The sequence below is a fragment of the Gracilinanus agilis genome, chromosome 2, assembly GCF_016433145.1.
Source record: "Gracilinanus agilis isolate LMUSP501 chromosome 2, AgileGrace, whole genome shotgun sequence".
Lineage (NCBI taxonomy): Eukaryota > Metazoa > Chordata > Mammalia > Didelphimorphia > Didelphidae > Gracilinanus > Gracilinanus agilis.
The window spans coordinates 329,383,946-329,406,343 of NC_058131.1; the positions used below are offsets into that span (position 1 = coordinate 329,383,946).

Consider the following 22,398-nt stretch of genomic DNA (forward strand, 5'->3'; position numbering starts at 1 on the left):
ATTGTAGAATTGAGGGATAAGGAAGAAATACAAATGATTTTTGTTGAGGGTTTCAGGGTAACTAATGGTTGATTAAGACAGGATCAATAAGTAGAGTCAGTCAACTTCCTCAGCAACAGGAAAAGACAGTACAGTATGTAGTTAGTTAAGTATACATACTCCCACGAGGCTGTCATTTCTCCTAGATGAAAATAGAAAAAAAAAATTATTCCCAATTTTAGATTGTGCCCATCTGCAGCAGAACTTCCCAGTCCATTCCTCATAAATCTTAATGAACAACAACAGAGAACTCTTTTTTCAGGGGTTCTTAACCTGAGGTCTATGGAATTGTTGGGGGGGGTGCAGATTGTAGTTCAATATAATTGGTTTCTTTTGTGATCTTTTGTATTTTTTTTTGCATTTAAAAACATTCTGAAAAGACTTCGAAAGGCTTCACTAGATTGTCAAAGGGGTCTAGAACACACACGAACACACACACAGTGTTAAGGAGCTCTACTTTAAAGGATGACTTCAAACCTAATATAGCCACTTTCCTCTCTGATTCTGACTTTGATCTCTTTTAACTTGAGAGAGAGTTAAGGAAATCTAGTGTGGAATTAAGGCTTCCATTGTTTATGAGGGAGGTTGAGGATAAACAAATATCATAAGCCTACTGATTACCCATCTCAGTTTGTTTCCCCTCACCTTCACCTGGAATTTAGGGTTTCAGATGGTCTTTGTTTTGTTTTATTTCCTTAGGCCAATATATCTTTTTTTTTTTCTGTTAGATATTCTGGTATAGCAGATCTGAGTTAGTAAGGGCAAGTGGGTGAGAAAGAACAGAGGATAAGAAAAGAGAGTAATAGCCTTGCATGTAGCAATAACAGTTGAAACTTAAGTTGTCTGAAAAAATATGCTGCACAGACTGTGTTGGTATATGCAAAATGAATGCAAATCATATGCAGATCCATGCATAGTACTGGTATTTCTACATATCTTACACACCTGCATGGAGCAGAGAAAGAATTTCTCAAAATCAAGGTCTCATCCTTTGCAAAGTTTAGCCATGTTCCTAACCTTTTGAAGACCTTTGTGCTGTGTTATCCTGATAATCACAGAGCCCAAACCAAACATGTCAGGCCTGAAGGTATTTTCACAGGATCATAGAATCTCAGAGTTTACAAAGGATCTCAGAGGATATAGTCACCTGAATGAGAATTCTCTACTACCCCCAACAAATGATTACGTGGTCTTCAAGCCTCTGCATGTACACCTCCAGCAATGGAAAACTCACTGTCCCAGTGTCCACTTCATAACAGCTCACATTATTTACAGAATTTCAGAATTAGGAGGAGTCTTGGAAGTAATCTAATCTAACCCCCAAACACAAAAAAGGATCCCTATTACACAGCTGACAAGAAACCATCTAATCTCTGCTTGAAGACTTCAAAGAAGGAAAATTCACTACTCTCTGGGGCAGAACTTTTTTCCTTTTGGACAACGCTAATTGTTTAGAGACCAAAATTTGTTTATAACTTCCCTTATCGCCCCCCTTGTTCTGCCTAGTCCTAGAGCCAAACAGAGAATGGTTAAACCTTTTTCTATATAGTAGCTATCATTGTTTCCCTGAGCCTTCTCTTAAAGGATAAACATCTCCTTCCCCAGTTCCTTAAGAATATTCAGGTCCTTATAGTGTGTTTTTAAGTCTCTTCATCATGTTATCTTCCTGAATGGGCTCCAGTTAACTGATATCCTTCCTAAACATATGACCTGTAGAACTGAGCACAGTACTTCAACTATAGTCTGACATAAGAAAATCAAAACAGCACACACACACAATATAAACAATATACAAACATCTACACATATTTACATACATATATGTCTCCATATATAAGCTAGCCCCAATTGGGGTCCCAGAGTGAAACATGACTGAAATAACTGAACAACAAAAGCAAAGATAAAAGTGAACTAAGACTTTCCACAAGTTAAGTACATTCCAGTAGGAATTTGGAGACATAGGTTCTGAGATCCAAATTTGCTATTGATTAGCAAAATTGTGACCTTGAGTAAATTACTTTTTCTCTTTCTCCAAGTTTCAGTTTCCTTTTTCTTTGTGAAATAAAGGATTTGACTTCACTAGGGTCCCTGTCAGTCCTAACATTCCATGATGCTCTGATCTTCATTCTGGGGTGTCAAAATTCATCTTGCAGATCATGATTTGGAGAATCTTGCTATAAGAGAATATCAAGTTGTAGCAGGCAGGATATAAAGAATTTTTCAATTTCCTATGTGTGACTGAATAGAGACTAGTGTACTTCACTTTACACAATGGATGTGTTCCATAGAAAGTTCCTGTAAATTGAACCCTGTCTTCGTACTGATTGACAGAGTAATTTCAGAAAGGTTTTATCATTACTTCAGTGATCTTCAGTTGGCAATAGGGCCAAACATTTTTATCTTGAGTTTCACTGAGGCTACCATCCTTCTCAAAGTTTTTTGTTGTCATTGTTGTTAAATCAAACATACATTATAGTGGAAAGAGTAATAGATGTGAGGTCAGTGTGTCTGAGTTCAAATCCTAGGTCTGCTATTTGTTACATATGTGATCTTAGGAAAGTCAATTAAACTTTCTATTTCTCAATTTTCTTGTGTGTAAAATCAAGAGATGGAATTAGATGACTAAGATCTCTTCTGACTCTAAAATCCTCTCATACCATTTGGAAACAGATTAAGGTTGTTATTCTTGCTCTGACAGTAATTTGTTCACTAGGTCACTACCTACTTGGGCTTGCTTTCCTGATCAATAATGGGAGGATTTAACTAGATGACTTGTAAGGTCCGTTCCTATTTGGTATTCCTTGAAGAATTGTTTTCTGTAATCCCACATCATACAGAGAAGGGGGGAACACCCCAGTAAACTCTAAGTACTGACCCCCCCAAACTCTAGGCTTGTTCTTTCCCAACTCCATCTCTCTCACAAATAGATGCTTTGTTAATCTTTTATGTTTCTTTAATAATAAGTATGTTAGAAGGTCCAATACACTCCGTTTTACAATCTGTATATTCCACCTTGTAAAAAGTAATGAGTTCCTTTGCCAGGCTATCTTCAACCATGGCAGGGGCACCAGTTGGCAAGCTGCCCATCTCCTAGCAGCCGGTTTCCTCCTCCGCTAACACCCCACACAGAGTCTCCTTTACACAGGGAACATTCCTTGGAGGCCTTCAGTTCCAATGTAGTCTGAAGTTTTCTTCCCTCTCAGGGGTGAGAGACAAGAACTGATTGTGTGGTTGAGAGCCTGAGAACAAGCAGATTGTTTATCCTTCTGCTCACCCAGCTCCATAAAACTAAGAGATTCAGTTCTGAGTATAGGGGAAGAGGACTGTCAGAAGTGACCAATCCCTTTGGGATAGATTGGAAAGAGGACTGAACTCAGAGACAAAAAGAAGGCTTAGGTTCTGGTCCTGACATCTCCATTTATTAGCCATTTGGATCTGTACTTCTTGACTTTAGTTTATTCATTTGTAAAGAAAATAAGAACAACAGTACTCTATCTTTCTGCCTCAGGAATACCATGAGAATCTCATTTTTCTCAATTGTGAAGGTATATCAAAAGCATTTTTTAATCTTGAAAAACACTCTACAAAGAGCTTCAATAACTTAAAACTAAGATTTAAGGCACTATGTCTTTAAGGCACTTATACACCCTGTATAAATCACAAGCTACTTTTACCATCATCATCTCCAAATCATAAGTGCATTTGTTTGTTTTTAAAACCCTTACCTTCTCTTTGAATCAATACTGAGTATCAGTTACAAGGTAGAGAGCAGGGAATAACTAGGCAACTGGGATTAAGTTATTTTCTCAGGGTCACATAGTTTGGAAGTGTCTGAGATCATATTTGAATCCAGAACCTCTCATCTTCAGGCCTGCTTCTCTATCTACTGTGTTACCTAGCTGCCCTTAGTAAGGTGTTTATTAAATCTTTACATATTATAAAATTATGAGTCATTGTCATCATGATCATCACCCTCATCATCTAGAAAATCCATATTCTATCTCTAGCTCTACCCTGAAATGACCATAAGCAAGTCATGGCCTCACTAAGTCTCATTTTCCTAATCTGAAAAATGAAAATAATTATTTCATTGCCTTCATTCAACCTTGGTACCATGTTAAGGAGAAGAATACTACATCTACAAAATGGCATAAAATTGTTTAATGTGAATAGATAAATATTCAGGATCACTTATAATCAATGTGGATATTTATAACAACTATTATTACTACCATTAATTGACCACTTTGAAACATCTGTGATTTCATAGGTGCAAATCTTCCTCCCATGAACACAAACTGTCACTCTTAACACTATTACTTTGTAGACAATCACTGGCAGGTGAAACCATTGAAACTCTTAGTAATAGTGGATAACCTTTCATGATGACCTTCTCCAGATTTAGCCAGATTGGTCTTTGAATGACAGACACATAGTCTGTCATCAAGACTTTTCAAGTTTGGTCTTAGCATGGTTTGTACTCTTTTGGCAGAGTCTTTGAGACCTGTATCACCTCTGTGCCATGAGGCAATACAGAATAACTTTTGGTAACGGGTGATCCTTACTAGACCTGGTGCTACTAAGTCATCCTCACCTTCTGAATCAGTAATTACATAAATAACAATGTTCTTTTTAAGCCAAAGTTCATATGAACCCAAATTTAACCTAAAAATGTCCACTTTTCATTCTCCCAAATTTGCTAAACAAACCCAGATTATCAGTTGTAGCTCCTGACTAAGCTATCTACTTTGCTGGCTTGAGCTTTATGCTTGACCAGTGGGGTGAACAGTCAGAAAGAAACTCAGGAGAAGCAGAAAGATCAGGTGAATAAAGCTGGACTATGTAGTAAGGTCTTCATGGGTCACTTGGTAGGAGTGGGGCACTTTGCATGAAAGAGTTGGGGATTTTTCCTCAGGGAACTAATAGAGAAATGGAATCTGTCTCTACCCCACATCAGTTCCACTCAACTCAAGGTCAACTGCAGAGACTAAAATCTATATTGATCAATCAGTAACTCTGGATTGATGAAGGGGGTAATAACTGGGACATAGAACAACTGGAGTATTATGGCCTGCTTTTAAACAGTTTTTAGGGAGTAATGTTGATAAGTTAAGAGTGTATACAGAGGAAAATCAGAAAGGGAAGGCAGCTCCAAACTATGTCATACAAGTTTCAATGGAATAAATAGAGATGCTAAGCCCAAAGAGTAAAAAGATCTGAGTTGGGGTAAGGGAGAATATAAGATTGCTATATATAAAAATATTAAAAACCTCCACAAGGAAGAGGTATTAAACTTGTATGGCTTGGACTCTAGTGGCAGAACGAGGACTGATGGATAGAAATTACAGGTAGGAAGATTTCAGCTCAGTTTAAGGAAAGACATGCTAGTAATTAGTGCTGTTCAAATATAAATAAGTTATCCTGGGAGGCTTATGGTTCTTAGAATTTTGAGTTGGAAGGACCTTGGAAATTATAAAGCACAACAAATTCTTTTTACAGATGAAGAAATTAAGACTCAGAGAAATGAGCCTTCTCAAGATCATGCAGTTAGTATTTCCTATGACACGGATTAGCTCTTCTTGGCCAGTCACAGCCTCCTAGCCTCAGAATTTCTACTATGAGCATGCCAATCAGGGTTGGCATAATTTTTATTCAGAGCAACAGTAGTCATAATGGAAAACTTAAACTTACTTTCCTACTGAGATTTTACTATAGGAATCAATTAATTCTGAGCAGCTGGGTGGCTCAGTGGATTGAGAGTCAGGCCTAAAGACAGGAGGTCCTGGGTTTAAATCTGGCCTCAGATGTGTCTTAGCTGTGTGACCTTGGGTAAGTCACTTAACTCCAATTACTTAGCACTTACTGCTCAATAAGTTGTATTCACAGACAAATCCTCAGGAAACTCTTGGTGAGATGCATCCAGATGGCTTTAACAGAATTCCATATAATAATTAGATCTTTTATTTTGATCTCTCTTCATGGGAACAGCATCACATAGTGGATAAAAAAGAGTCAGAAGACTCAGGGTTCAAATTCACTTGCTCATTTAGTAATTTGCTCATTCAAGCAACTTTACAAATCTTGGTTTCCTAATCTATAAAACAGACATGAGAATATTTTAGAGTACCTACGTCATAGGCCTGAAGCACTTTGCAGAATTGAATGTGCTATCTAAAAGTCAGTAACAATTATTATAATTGAAGGGAATAATAATTACTCTGATTTATACAACACTTTAACTCCAAAGCCAGTTCTTTATAACCCTGAGAAATAAGTACTGTGATTGTTATTTGCCCAATTTTGTAGATAAGGAAATTGAGATCCAAATAAATGACTTGTCCAATGTAGTGTCAGAGCTGAGATTTGACCCCAGGTCTCCTGATTCCAATTTTTGTGCCTTTTTTTTTACTTTATCAAGATGCCTGTGGGGCATGAACTGGCAAAAAGGGCTGAATGGTTTTGATTAGGAAAAGGAAATTGAGCTCTTAGTACTAACACCTCAAATAACATCCCCTCACTGGAAACTGATATACAGATACCACTATACTGCTCAGCATCTTGCTTCCATCTAGCCAAACCATTTTCCCCCTCTCTCAAACATCTGCATTTTTACAACTGATGCCTTAATATTATCTGAGGATATCTGTTCTTAGAAAGCATACAAAGCCACACTGGCCCCATTGTGTAAGATTTTCCTAAGTTGGAAGCCTATTGAATACCTTAGCAAGACACTGCAGTATGATGGAAAGGCACTTATTTCACTGTTAGAAGAGAGCTAAGCTTGAGAATCCCACCTCATATTTAACTAATTTTGTCCAAGGAAACATATTTTTCTGAGCCTCAGTTTCTCCACTATGGTATTTACTTCACAATGTTGTGATGATTGAAAGAGTGAACATATACTTTAGAAACCTCAAAGTGCTTTATGAATATCAGCTGTTATTATAAAAATCTTTCAGAGGTCAGGTACTTTGCAAAAATGTCCCAAGGGAACCCAAGAGTTCCTCTTACTATAATCTGAACCTAGTTGATATCTAGTTCTGAGTTATAGCATCAAAGCCATGATTTATTAATCATTATGAACCTGCTAGGTTACCTAGGTTAAGAGATCTTTTTGCATCAGTTCCTAATTGCCCATTCTTATTATTCCTCTGTTGCTACCATTTGCAGGGAATTGGAGAGAGCCAAAAATAAAATGTTAGGAACAGTTCCGTAAGGGTCCAGGGCTACAAATAAGGGACCCAAGATGACTGAAAATAATAAAGGGCAAGAGCTTGGAATATTGAGGGAAGAGAACCTTGAGGTTTATTTTAGCATTAGAGGATTAGGTGACAGTGGGAGGAGCACTAAATTTGAAGTAAGCAGTATTGAGTTGGAATTATGGTTCTGCCTTTTAATATGTTTGAATTTGAAAAGCCAATTATGCTCTCTGGGCCTCAGTTTTCTCATATGTATAATAAAAAGAGAGAAGTGAACTAAAATAATTTTTAAGGTCTTTTCAGCTACAAATTCTATGATCCTAAGAATTCCTGGACCAACAGAATTTCACCAGGGGAGAGTTTCAGTGAAGCCTCTGATCGCCAAGGAAGCTACTGAAGGCAAGTGTAGGATAATATGTGAAAACCCAAATTGTAGAAAATTTCCATAGGCAAAATTTATGCCTGGTTAAAAAGGCCATAATCCTGAAATATGCCCATTGAAAGAACAATAATGAGATAACAAAGAAGTCTGGTCGAATTGTTTTGGGATTTTTTAGAGGTGTCCCATCAACCTTGGAGACTCAATCATCCCCAGAAGCGACTGAGTTAAAAGTCCCCATTCCCTTCTATTTGCAAATACCATTAGGTGTATGTACTGTGAGAGTCGCTTAGAGCCCAATTTGCAACTACTTTATGTACAACAATAAAGATGCAACTATGAATACATGATGAGAGTTTGCACTCATGTTCAGTGCTTTCTTCACAACAGCCCTGTGAGATGGATGAGATGAGTACTGAGGAAACTGAGGCTCGAAGCATGGAGTTTCTTAGCTTTCACGGTGGAAGAGTTTGCACTTGTCACCAAGGAAGGCCTATCTCCATTTGAATCTAGTCTCTGTCCCTTACTGTACAAGCCATCTATCCCTTGTTGGTCATCTGATATGAGCCCTTCCTCTTCTCTACATTGGGAGTAATAATACTTGACTGCCAGCTAAACATAGTTTCTGTGAAGAAAGTACCTTGTAAACTTCAAAACACATAAATGTGAGTGGTATTGTAAAACAGTTCAATGGCAGAACTGGGATTTGAACCCAAGCTTTCTGATACAAAGTACAGTGCTCTTTCTCCCATGCCCTGGTACTGCATGATGGTAACAGTGATACTCTTTAAAGCAATTCATTTCAAACGTATTTTCTTTGTCAGTCCTTCTATGATGAAAATAAGCTTATTTCCCAAATAACCTTAGCTTATTATGACTAGGATTACTGAGCAATGGGCTGTAATTAACATAAAATTGAATAAGAATCTATTTTTCTATTCTCTGCACTGATGGCATATGTACATGTATATCTATGTATTCTTACACATATGTATATATACACATATAGTTAAATCTTTTTAGCTAGCCATGCACAAAACTCATTTGAAAACTCAAGCTTGTTTTTTTACCCTCTTCTTTGACTTTTTTTACCCTCTTCAAAAATTCTACTTTGACTTTTCTATTTTGACTTTTTTTACCCTCTTCAAAAATTCAAAATGACACCCCAATTATTTTAATCAATTAATTAGCCTGAAGGTTTAGTGAGCTCAAGCTTCCCTACAGGATATATAACTGTAGCGGAGTTCCAACTCTGCCCTTTACAGCCCTTACCTCCCCCTCACAGTCTTCTTAATTAGGAGTTTGAGTTCAGCTGAGTTTTCTGTTGCATTTTTTTTCCCCCACAGACCTTGAAATCCAGGCTTTCTTGAGGCTGTCTTTTACATCAGTTACCTATCATTTGGGACTGTGCATTTATTCATTTCTCTTCTGCATTGTGAAAATCCTATTCATCTTTACAACCTCCTTCTCAAATAAGATTATAGATACTACCTCCCCTTACCCCCCCCATATAAATATGGTTTCCTTCCCATTAAGTTTCATTGCATTATGCTTGAATTTTTAAATAAAATAATCCCACCTTACTTGGCATTATAGTTGTTTAACTTCCTACCTACATTGTAAACTCCTTGAGAGTGGGGTCAAGGTCTTAGCCTTCTTTGGCCCTTACAATTTAGCACAGTGCCATGCCCAGAGGAAGCACTTAATCAATGTGTATTGGACCAAAATAGCATTAACCCAATCTTGGATCCTTTCATAAACAAATCAGTTTATAAAAGGACTTTATGAGAGGCTGCTTGGTTTTATGGAAACCTTACCATCCTCTGTAAATACTTCCCTGATGTCACCTTTAGGAACTTGAAGTTAGAAGATCTATTTTCTTCTAGTCAAGCCTCTGACACTAGTTGTGACTTTAGGAAGTCATTTTTTGAACCCTCTTAGCCAGTTCCCTTCTTTATTTTGTGGAGACAGTAATACTTGTGAGAGTGTCATGAAGATCAGATGAGGTAGTATAAAGCAAAACAGTGTAAGCACTACAGAACAAACTGATTTCCTCTTGCTCTGAAGTAAATAGAGGCAAGTGATTTCAAAGTCACAGGACTAGTAAATGTCAAAGGCAAAATTTAACTCCAGGTAAGTTTCCTAGGATTATAGATCTCAAGCTGGGATAATCCTTCAGTCTCATTCTCCCCACTTCTACAATGAAATAGCTACCCAACTATCACAAGTGGTGATGGGAAAGATAATGACAGCTTTGAGCTATTGATGTGGCTTTATGGAAGTAATTAATGTTCTAAGTGTCCAAGGATTCAGCTTTCAGAGACCTGTGCCCTACTTTTATCTTTTGCTTATTAGCAGTGCAACCTTAGGTAAGTCACTCCCTTTCTGACTGTTTCTTTTTCTGTCAGTTAGGGCACTGGCCCAGCTGAGTTCTAAAGTCCTTTCCAGCTCTAAAAATTCTTCCACTTTGTAAGGGAAATTCTTACCTATCTCTCCTCTATAAGTTGTCCTCCATCCTTTCTTCATAGACATACAGATTTGGGGACCTTGCTCTAAGGACAGAGGTTATTAACCCTTTTGTGAATGTGTCATGGTCTCCTTCAAAGAATGTTTCAAAACATAAAATACAATTTTAGGAATTTTCAAAGGAAACCAATTTTATTGAAATAAAGATGTATTTTTTCCCCATTCAAGTTTTTAGATTCTCTAAATCTATCCACCAGACAGATAGAACCCAGGTTAAAAACTCCTGCTTTAGAGGCTGCATATACAAATTGTATGATCAAATTAACAGTCTAGCTGAGAATTCATAGCAAGGAGCAATCTCCCTGGATAAGTTTATTTTACTCTGCATTTCCTTACTTGGATTTTTGACTGAAGCCCATATATAACACAGGGATGGGGTTTAGTTTACAGAAAGGGAGGAGCCAGATGCTCAGTGGAGGCCAGTAAGACTGGAGGAGGGTCAATTCACACCAGTAAATTTACAGAGACAGTCAGTAGGGAGGCACTCCATTAACCACACAGTGGGATGAGCTAGCTTTATGTCTTGTAGTTTTCCTATGGGTAAGGCAAGTAATGTTTAAGCAGTTGTACTTTTAATCTGGCACTAATTAATGGCCACTTAAAAGTGAAGTGTAACCCAGCTCCATAGAGAGATAGAGAGGAAAAACAGAAGGGCAGAGTCTAAGGGCTGAGTGTCTGGGGCTTCCCCCAGAACTAGACAAGGATGCTAATTTGCCCTTTCAGCCTAAGGCTCACTCTGTGATCTCAAAGCACTCTACAGATAAGAAGTCCAAGAAGCTTTCAAAGGAATTCACAAACAGGGAAACAGAAAGGCTAGTGGCAGTCAGCAGGAAAAGTTAATGGCATTAATATTAATGGATCCTTGTACTTGTATGGAGGTAGCTGCTCTGCTTGGTGAGGGGTCAGGTTCTCTAGACAGTAGTGAAATAGGCTAAATAGAACTGGGTCCATAAGAAGGCTGTGGGCTCTTAGTCAGCTCTCAACTATTCTCATAGATAGGGGAGAGAAACAGTATTAGGAATGCACACCAGAGGTATTTATTTGGATTCTGTTGTGTTTTGGAACCTCCCAGTTGTATAGAAGTGCATTTGATGTTCTCCAAACCCCTCTGGTGACCTGATTGGTTAGAAGACCCAAGTTTTTGTATTCTGACCACTGGTCTACTTCTTGCTGCCATCCATTGCCTTCTAGGAACTGACAATTCTTTGGGCCAGGTCTAAGGTTTGCTTTCTCCCATATTTTTTACTGAAACAGAAGAGGTGACTAAGAGCTGGATAACACCAACCTTGCCCTTATATTAGCACTAAAGGAGAATGACAAGAGTCTGAGATACAATTGGCTTGTCAGCATCCTGAATCCAGTCTCACATTTCCTTGGTCTGTAACCAATAAATGATATATTCTGTAGTTATTTTAAGTAGTAAAACACTTAAGTACATCTCAGGGACAATGTGCAGGGATACAAAAGTACTCTGATGATAGATGGGCAATAGCAGATGGAAAAGTGCTGGGAATACTTCTGTCAAGCTTGCCAAAAATACTGTATTCACTTTCCAGCAGCAAAATGTGTACTCAAGGCTGCTCCCTCAATTATTGTTTCAGCAAAGGGAGATAGATCTCCTGCCACTAGCTGCCATGGCAGATAAAGTGCTTTTAATAATAAAAGAAGCTGTTTCTGATATGTTTTTAATTGAATCAATTTTCCCTCCATTAATACAATCTTTTAAAATCAGATATAATTTCATAATCTAGCCTGTGCTTCCTTCAAGTGAAAAGCCCAAGACAAATTAGTTCAGGGCTACTTTTAATTATGTCATTTCCTCTCCTTTGGGAGGTAATCACAACACAGACCCAATAATAATAATAATAGTTTTTGAATAATACAACCCAGAAAAACTTTTTTTTTTTAAACTGTGGGACTATAGTGCTCCCATCTCTAGACAGTCCTTCAGCTTTCCATCACCCTTCTATACCTGAAATTCAATGAATTGAGGCTTAGTGAACACAGATATCCAGGCACTAATTCTTGAATGCCTTCCCCCACAAGAATGTCTTTTTGAAAGAACAAACCTTGCTTTCACTTTCGAAATTGTAATTAGAAGGCAAGAACAGATGGTGAAGACTCAATTTCAAACAGTGAGTCCATTACTTTAAACTTTAGGTGCCAGATAATTGTTCACATGCACTGGGAGAGGGAATTCTGCTCCCTTTACTTGATGGTGCTTCTAGCTGGATAGTGATGAGGAGTGTGTGTCAAAGGATAGATCCTTTTGATGGTACTGCCTGCTAAGAAATAGAACTTCAGCTAAGTGAGCGATGGGATATAAAACCACCTCCCAATATTTAATTAAAAGAAACAAACATCGGTAGTGGAGAAACTGCCATCAATTATTTAATGCTTTACAAAGAATGGAAATAAATCCTGAAATTGAATATTTTACACTCCATTGGGAAATACATGCCAAGCACCCACCAAAGTTTTCCAGTATTGAAAATGATTCTCAATCCATTCCCAGCCCTTAGCCTTGTTTTACAAACTCTTCGACAAGTGAATAGACCCATGAAAACTATGGTGGGCCAAACTACAGCATCTTGAAGAGCATGAATAAATATATCATTTGTTAATATGTTGTTATTGATTCCAATCTTTTTTTAAACTTTGGCAAGGTTTCAAAATATGAGTCCCTTTAAAAGACAATCAGCTTTCAATTTAGATTTCTCTAATGGTCTACAAAGTCAGTTCCATTCTCAATCATGTCCGAACCTGGTGGTTTAAGATGCTGAAAACACTCTGGCCTGCAGAAAGCAGTCCCCCAAGGTAGTATTTATCTTCTTGGGGAGCACTGGATTTGTTTCACATTGGTGATGGAGAATGAACCCAAAGGTAATATTACTGGGATACATTTGAAATGCTACCGAAGAGCCATATGGATCTGGGGGTACAAGACCCACTAGAGCATGCAGATCAGTCAGCAATGCAGAGAAACCTTTGTTAGAAGGCAGAATGCTACTTGGAAATGAGCCAACAAGTCAGGGATCCAAAAGAGAAACAGGATAATCAATGAGGATTTGCTGGTGAGACACTTCTTAGTCTCTAAGATGATTAAAGCTGGTGAAATCTTGGAGGGGACTGGTACAGCTAATTGTCCCATATCCTCAATGCCAGTTGATCCTTTAAAGCTCTATTCTTAGAGGCAAACTAAAGAACAGGACTTCTAAACACTGACTCTTGAATTCTACACATACCCAGCTAGGATCAGGACACAGAACATTAGTATAGCATCAAGGACACCCACAGATGTACTAGGAGAAAGGGTGGCTATGGAGAAGAATGCCAGCTCCCACTAAGGAGTAGAATATCTTCTTAAGTGGTAACTGTAGATCTTGATGCAGTGATCCCAACAATCTAGCACCAACAGCTGCCCTTTAGGAGTAAGAGCAATATCTACAGGACAAATGAGTCCCTCCCGGATAAGAACATTATAGCCACCACCCTTGGGAAAGTGAAGGATCTCCTTTCGGCTGCTATCGGCAACAATGAGGTCCCCACGAGCATCCACACACATACCAGCAATACAGCGGAAATCTTCATTCTCAGAAAAGAAGTGGCTGATCTGACGGCCAAGCTGCCCATCAGGGCCCACGGAACCAATGGAGAAACCACCCTCGAGGTGGTGCTCAATCTGCCGGTTCTCCAGGTTGAGGCCCAGCCCCTGGGTGAAATAGATAGTGCCTTCAGCATCACAGGTAACAAACTTGGGGCGTACAGCACCACAGAGACAATTGAACTTGACCACTCCAGCAGATCGATCAACTGTGAAACACCACAGTTTACCTCCTTCCACATCTGTGACCACAAACTGGCCTGAGGGCAGGGCAGTAATGCCCCAAGGCTTACTCAGCTGACTTCGGTGGCAAGCAATACAGTGGCCTTCTAAAGTATATACCTTGACAGAGTTGTCATAACTGTCCGTCACACCAATTAATCCCTGGCAATTCATGGCAACTGATAGTGGGGTCAGATTGGGCAGATCAGCCCCAAGGAAACTAAGCACAAAGCTGTCAATGCCACTGGGACTGCGTCGTATTTCCTTCAGGAAGCCCTTGCGAGAGAAAACCTGGATACGGAAATTACCTCGATCAGCTACCAGCACTTCACCCTGATTGGTGACATGGAGGCTGACAGGCAGGTTGAACATGCCTGCTGAGCTGCCTTTGGAACCCATCTTCTTGATAAAGTGGCATTGTTGTATACTGGCTGCTGCTTCAGATTTTCTCTGGCGTGCAGGTGAAGACCGGGGACTAGGAACCATATCTTCTGGGCTCACATCCATCTCTCGGATTGTCATGGAGGTGGTGTCAATCTCGTCAACCCAGGGCTCATCTATATTGACTGTCCGGGGCTTCTTGACTGCCTGGCCAATCTGGAGGGGACCAACATGACCCATCTTGAGGAGCTCAACATCCTGCAAGGTCAATTCCTGAGGCAGCTTGGCTGTCAGCTCTGGTTCCTCCTCATCTACCATCTCTTCCAAAATAGCCACATCTGCCTGTTTGAGTTTGGCCAGGAAGTAGTCACAACGAGACACAGCCTGTACCTCTGCAATATTTAGCAAGTATCCCTGTTCCTCCACCACTTGGCTATTAGCCTTTTCTACCTCCCCCAGGGATCCAGTGAAAAACCTGCGTGAACGGGCAAGCTCCTGCTGGACGCGCCGTTCTTCCCGCCCATACTCCTGCAGAACTGCCCTGTAGCGGCACTGCAAGTCTTTGGAGACCCTGTCCAGAGTCTCCTTCCGAAGCTGCAGTTCTCTGACCACTTCCCGTAGCTGCGCAAGCTTCTCACCAAAGTGATGACGCCGTTCCTCAGCTGCCTCCTTGATTGGGAGTACAGAATGTTTGGGCAATGAATGCTTTGCTGTCCTACAGGGCTCACAAAGCAACATGCTACAGCTCTTGCAGAACTGCCTGGGTAGTCGCCGTCCACAGGTCCGACACATCAATAGTGCCATGGCCTCATTCAGCCCAGCTGTGTCAATGATCTTCAGGATGGTCAGGTTGTCTGCCAGCAAGGATAAGTTGGTAATGCGTGTGATCTTGCTGCAGAAGGGGCAGCGAACACCATTGATACTGCTTGCCAATAACTTCTCGAGGCAGTGCCGGCAGACAGTGTGGCCACAATGAAGAAGTTTGGGACGTAAAACATCTTCAGTGAAGGATTCCAGGCAGATGGGGCATTCTAACACTTCCCGAAGAGCATCCAGATTCATCTGGGAAGCTGTAGCCATGGCCAACCTGGGAAGCTTTCAACTAGTATAGCTTTAAAAGAGTAACTCACTGCTTGCCTTCATTCCATAGGATTTTGGTTCCTGCCAATGAAAAGAAGGGAAACAGTAATTCATTTCCCTAGCCTCTAAGCTACACAAAAATATAGGCAGCGCATCACCGATGAGACCTTTTTAGTTATTCCCCATTTTGCTAGGGATAGGCTCATCTCAGAGCCCATCACTTTCAGTTTCCTGCATATAGCATTTTGTGTGGTTTAAAACTCAGTCTTGAAAAAAGCATGAACAACAGTAGCAGAGGAAAGAAGGCACTGGAGATAAATGCAGGCCTTTCAAAGCCCAAGTGTACCTTATATATTCCTGTGACGTGCAGATGGCCAGGGCAGGGAGGGGAGAAGTATGTGAATACTCTAGGCAATTCAACAATCTGGGAAACACTTTGAAAATATAATCAACTTTCCCTTGGGTGCACTAAGGGCTAAGGAAGGGAAGAAGCATGGATAATCAAATATATCATATTCAACTTTAGAACAGTCAGGTAGAAAAAGGTAGAGCTGCATACAATAAAAGTACTCAACTTGGAGTTTCTGGCCCAGACTTGCTGAAGGTTCAGTAGCTACTACTGACATCTAGAACTAGCTGAACAGTAAGTGAGAAAAGTCCTTAGGTTATCACAGATAATCCAGAAAGTAGATAGAAAGCACCTACTGTATAATACATTGTGAATGCTTACAATTACAACTGGTATTTCAGAGATCCATTCATGAAATCCCTCAATCCCAAGCCCAGGGCTTCAGTTTTCTTGCACAGACTCTGGAGCACCACACTGAAGGCAACATCTGTTGGTCAGATATCATATATATTAACCCACAATACAATGACTTATTTCTGAAGCTGCCCCTATGGAAGGGCTAATAAGACAATTCCACCAATTTGTGAAATGCCACAAAATTGTATGGCTAAAGTTATGTATATAGATGCATGTGCATGTTTACATGACTGTACACATAGATATACATTTATAAATATGGGGGAAATTACATTATTCTCTCCTTCCTTAAATTCTTATTCTTTCTATTCTCCCTTTCTTTCTGAACTTTCTTCCCTTCCACCATCCCCCTTCCTTGGGACATGCCAAAAGACTCCATTCCCATAAATGAGGTATCAGGAAGGGATACTGTTGCTATAAAATGGGAATAGCATTTACCTTCCAGAGTCATTGTGAGGATCAAATGAGATATATGTAAAAGACTTAACAGTGCCTGGCACATAGTAAGTACTTAATACTTGTTCCCTTCCCTATCATCTCCCAAATAATACATTGGTGGAATGGCTAGCATGGAACATATTCATAAAATGACCATGATACAAATTCCTAAACAAACAGATACATTTTTTGGGTAATCCTGTGTAATATGTTTGAAGAAAAAGACTCTCATGCTCTGGGATCACCAAAATGATAAGATAGCCAAAAAAAGAACCTCTGCCTAGTTTGCCAAAGCCTAGGAACTCCACTCCTCCTCCAGGCATCAATCAATTTGAAACCTCACTATCTTCCAAAATAAACTACCCCTAATTTAATTACATGGACTCCAGTGTGCATGGGAAAGTATTTGAATTGAATCTTAAATTTATATAGGACTTTAAAGTTTACAGAGTGCTTTTTCACAAAAGAATCCTGCAAGGTAAGTACTCTTATTATTCTTTCCATTTTATAGCTTGGGACAGCTGAAGTCCAGAGATGTGAAGTCCTTCCTAACATCATAGCTAATATGTGGCAGTGCTGGAACTAGACCTGTAGGTGTTCCTACTTTAAACCCAACACTCTTTCCACTAACACCATGGTTTATGTCTAGTCAATGAGAAGTTCCTGGGTTTCTGGGAAGATGAGGTTAAGCTCAGGGTTTTCACTTGCATGCATCTATACAAAGTAAGTGAAGTTGTCTGTGTTAGGCTGGCTGGGAACAGGAAATAAGAATCATAATATGCTTTCATGGCCTTAGGCCTTACCTACCTTGGAAACAAAAATCTTTAAAGATATTGAGCAAGACAGGGCGTAAGCTAAATGTCTACAAGTTTTCTGTTTCCTAAGAACGTTTTTTAAATCTAATATGGGATAACTCTCAAATCAAAAGGTGACCAATAGACCATCATTAAATGGAGAAGCACCACCATCAGATCCTCAAAAAAAATTAGTTTCCAGTTCGAAATCATCCTACCTTCCCACAGTAGCATTAATGCATGCACAAGTAGGCATTTTGTAAGGTCACCTAAGCAGATGGCAAAAGTGTAGTTTTCCAGATATAGACCAGGAAATATAATGTGCATTATATATGTCCCTTCCCCAATACACATATTCATTCTGCTTATTGGCCAGATTAGTTTGAGTGGTATTTTTAAAGTTATTACCCTCCCTCTGCTACTTTTGTGCAAGGATTCCAAGATATATTCTTGCCATGCATAACAGAATATTAATGAGGTAAATATAAATAGCTGGCTTCATATTACAGTTGTCTTTGGGGAGTTTTCATGTGTATTCCAGAGCTGTGGGTGGGACTGATCTCCAATGAACCACTGATACCTGAAACTGACATTTGCCCAGTTCTGTGTGCTATAGGAGGAAGAGCCATTTATGACAGTTTAAGAATACCTGCTGGCAACAGAGATTAAGCTTATCAGGCAAGGGTTTCTGTAAATAGAGGCAATGGAGTAGGAAAGTGGGGAGGTTTACAATGAGTTACTATAGCAAGAGATGCCCCTAATCATTCAATGCCCCCAAGATATGAGAATATACAGAGCCTGGAATACAGAATAAGTAAACAAAGAGAGTGTGTGTGCATGTGCATAAAGGAAACAAACCTGTCAGTGATGAATTAAGTGCCATAAGTTAATGAGTCAATAATAGGTTTGGTGGAAATTCCTTGCCTGCTTTGTCTTTGTCTGAATCTTGGGGAGACAAGAGTCCCCTATATCTTCCACAAACATCTGAATATCAGAAATACTAATAACATCTTATAAGCCAATATTACTCAGTTAAGCCTGAGATAGCACAGCAGGGGGAGGGAAAAACCATCCTCCCATTCCCAGTTAGTTCTAAATTCACTGCTAAATAAGCTGTAAGACAATGGAACCAAAAGACCTGGGTTCAAATATCACTTCACAGCTGTGTTATTTTAGACAAGTAATTCCCCATCAGTGGGCCTCAGTTTCGTCATTTGTAAAAAGGGGGGAAGGGTAAAAGATAATCCCTAAGATCCCTTCTAACTCCATATTCTGCTCTTAAAAATTTCTATTTTTGACAGTTGGATTTGGAGCAGGTCTTGGAAAAAGAAAATAACAAATTGGGGAAGGAAATTTAAAAGGGAATTATGGAGGTCTATGGAGATCCCTAGAAATTTTGCATATAAAACATAACTGCCCTCACTGATTCCTTTCCCTCAAAATGTCACAAAATCACAGAACTCAAATCTGGAAGAGACCTTAGAGATGTAGTCTTCCTTTGTGCAAACAGATCAGGAAACCAAGCCCCAAGAGAATATGACTTCTCCAGAGTCATATAATAAAATTACAGAACCAGGATCTGAGCATAGGTTTTCTAAATAAAAACCCAGTACACCTAAACTCCTAATGTATTCCCCCATATCATCAGGGAGTCCTCTTATCAACATATTTGGCCCTGTTCTCCAAGAGCAAAGTCACAAGAATTCTATAGGGCCCTTGAGAATAACTGATCATATCTATGAGGAAGTCGGAATCGTGCCTGTTTAAATTGTTAAGAACATGAAGGAATCCCCATCACAGAATACCAGACAAGTGATTATCCAGCCTGTTTGAAAACCACCAAGGAGGGGGAACTCATGATTTCCAAGCAGATCATCTACTTTGGGAAAGCTCTAATTGTTAGGAAATTCTTCCTGACACCATACACAAATCTGCCTCTCCAAAACTTTTAGCCATTGCTTCTTATTTAGCCTTGAAAGGAATAAATCTAGTTCCTCCTCCATATGCTAGCTCTTCAAATACAAAAAGAAAGTTATCATGTCCAACTATCCTTTGAGGGGCAGGAACGAGACAGAATATGTAATGGAAATATGTACTATAGATAGTGATGTAGGAGTAGGGCCCTAAATATTTCTTACTTTGAATATTAGTTCAAGAAAATGTGATGCCACCTATCCCCAACCTCCACTCTTCCAACCTTGCTTAGAGGCTTGTCATTTCATGATGTATTCAACGGCCCATTCATATTTTAGTATCAATACCTAGTATTACTAGACTTTGTGAGTTGTGGCTGAAATTAGTAATCACCTAATATCCTTTTATAGCCAACCTTGTGGAGATGAACCCCTCTTTAATTTGATTAGGGTGGCTATTGGATGAGAAACACAAAATCTATTCTATGGTCTGTATTCAAAGACTTTCCAGACTATCAGAGTTTATGTTCACCTAGTATTGCCTTTAAGAGCCCAGGAATCCCTTCCTACCAACCAAGTGTCACTGTAGGATCTTGACTAGGCAACTAGATGGTATTGGGCCTGGAGTTGAGAAGACCTAGATTCAAATGTGGCTTCAAACACTCAGCTGTGTGACCCTTGGCAGTCACATAATACATTGTTTGCCTCAGTTTCTTAATCTATAAAATGAGGGCAATAAGAGTATTTAGTTCCCAGGGTTGTTGTAAAGATCAAATGAGATGCTAATTGTAAAGTGCCTAGTACATTGCCTGGCACATAGTAAGCCCTATATAAAAGTTAAGCTATTATTATAACAGGGCAGCTAAGTGGAGCAGTAGATAAAGGTGAAGTCCTGAAGATCTGAGTGCAAATTTGGCCTCAGCCTAGCTATATGAACCTGGACAAGTCACTTCATCCAATTTGACTCAGTTTCCTCATCTGTAAAATGAACTGCAGAAGGAAATGGTAAAATGCTCTAGATCTTTGCCAAGAAAACTCTAAATGCGGTTATGAAGTCAGGTAAGACTGAAAACCACTGAAATAGAAATTACTACTAACATTGCCAAGCAGTGTTTAAAGAGAAAAGTTCCTTATTTCCTCATCACTACTGTAGCTGGCTCTGGTATTTACTGAGTAATGCCACCATCCATTCTCTAAAAAAGCCCAGAGGAATGATAATGGCAGGTTACTTTTTTTTCTGACTTTGGTACCTTGAAATATAGCAATAGGGAACAAGCATTTATTAAGCTCCTACTATGTGCTAGGCACTGTGGTAATCACTTTACACATATCATCTCATTGTATCCTCATTACTGTAAATAGTTCCTGATATCACCCTCATTTTGCAGTGGAAAAAAATTGAAGCAAACAGAGGTTAAGTGACTTGCTTAGGGTCACATAGTCACTAAGCATCTGAGGATGAACTTGAACTCAAGTCTTCTTGATTCTAGTTCCAATATTTTATCCCACCATACCACCTAGCAGCTTTAAGCAATTTTGCTGTCAGGGCACTAGCATTATGAGGAAGGATAGTTCTTTCAAGCTTTGTTGACTTAGCTAACTTGACTAGTGTCCTGCAAAGCTTTGCATCTCATGAATCCACACAAAGGTCATCTGACCATTTGCTAAATCTCTTGAGGAAAGGATTCTTGATCTAAGTTCTGACTATATGGACTCTGAGGTCCCTTCCAAGTTTGGAATTTTAAAGACCTTTTTATTTTCCGCCTGACTTGGGGAATGCAGTCAGTGAGCAGCCATTTCCCCATTCCAACTAGGAAACTGACAGCATGTCTGCTTTATCACTTTCTGGGCCATCTGTCTTTGACTTCTGGCAAGTTCTGTGTACTGCAGGAATATGCTGCGTGATAACCTTAACTTGCTGGACTCTTCAGTGAAAGTAACCAAAATGTCAGAGGGATATAAATTCATATTCTACCCCAATTGCCATCCAGGTTCATAGAACATGGAATGTTAAAGTTATAAAAGACATTAAAACATGAAATATCAGAATATAGAATTTCAGAATTTGAAGGGGCTTTTTAAAAAACAGCAACGCAATCCCCTTCGTTTTACACAGAAAGAAATTGAGGCTCACAATCTTAGGCCTAGGGTCTAATCTACTAAGCATAATAGCAGTAACACTCTGAGGTTTCTCAGCAAGAAAGAAAAGTAAATTGGACAAAACCTCTTTAGAAACCTTGACTGTCCTTAAATTTGAAAATGTGAGCTTGTCCAAGGTCACACAATGAGTTAATAGATTAGAACCCAGATAGCCTACAACCCTCCAGAGCTCTTTCCAACACAAACAACACATCCCCACAAGTCTCACTTTAATGGAGGCATGCATTTGAGAGATTAAGCTGATGAGAGTTCAATTATGCTTGACCCTAATGAAAGGGCATGACTGGCTTGACTGCTGAGAATGGGCAATTTAGTTACCAGAGTCCCCTAAGAAGCATTACCCACCCCCCTTCCCCTCATCCGGACTCTGCAGTGGGTCATGGATTGAACCTAGATCACCCTTGGCTACTCTAAACCCTGCACCGCAATCCCTTGGGTGCCACACCCAAACTGTCCTATTTCCACATTCTAGATACATTAAAGCCCCCAGGTGGTGGCCCTCCCTCATTTTTGCCTTTGCCCCATTTAGTCCTGAACTCTCCCTATGACTCCTGGATGACCCCCATCAACTCTAGGTCTTCGTGGGGTCACGCTTCTGATCTGGCTCCCCCGCCCCCCCGCCCCAATATCGGGTCTCCAGCCAAACCTAAAACCCCCATCCCAGAATTTACTCCATTCCCAGCTGTCCTCCCCTGTGACGTCTCCCCTCCTGCTCCAGTCCCAGGGCTGGGGGAGAGGTCGGCTGTCCTCCCCCTCCCCCGGGGCTTCCCCACCCCCCATGCTTATCCCCTACTGGTCCTTCCCCCCCTCCCCCCTTTTAGAGTTTCCTAGGTCCGGACCGTTCCATTCCCAGGACTAGGCAAGAGAGGTGAGCAGAAGACAGAATGCGAAGGCTTG

The 22,398-nt window shown here is 39.9% G+C and overlaps 2 protein-coding genes across 2 annotated transcripts in view; one reads left to right on the forward strand and one right to left on the reverse strand.

The window, feature by feature from the left end:
• The window catches only part of ASTN2 (astrotactin 2), a 970,320-nt gene that overhangs the window by 580,843 nt on the left and 367,079 nt on the right, over positions 1–22,398 (forward strand). The window lies entirely within an intron of this gene.
• Positions 12,520–15,430, reverse strand: TRIM32 (tripartite motif containing 32). Its single transcript, XM_044664272.1, has one exon. The coding sequence runs from the start codon at positions 15,428–15,430 to the stop codon at positions 13,487–13,489; it is 1,944 nt and encodes a 647-aa protein (XP_044520207.1). The 3' UTR covers positions 12,520–13,486.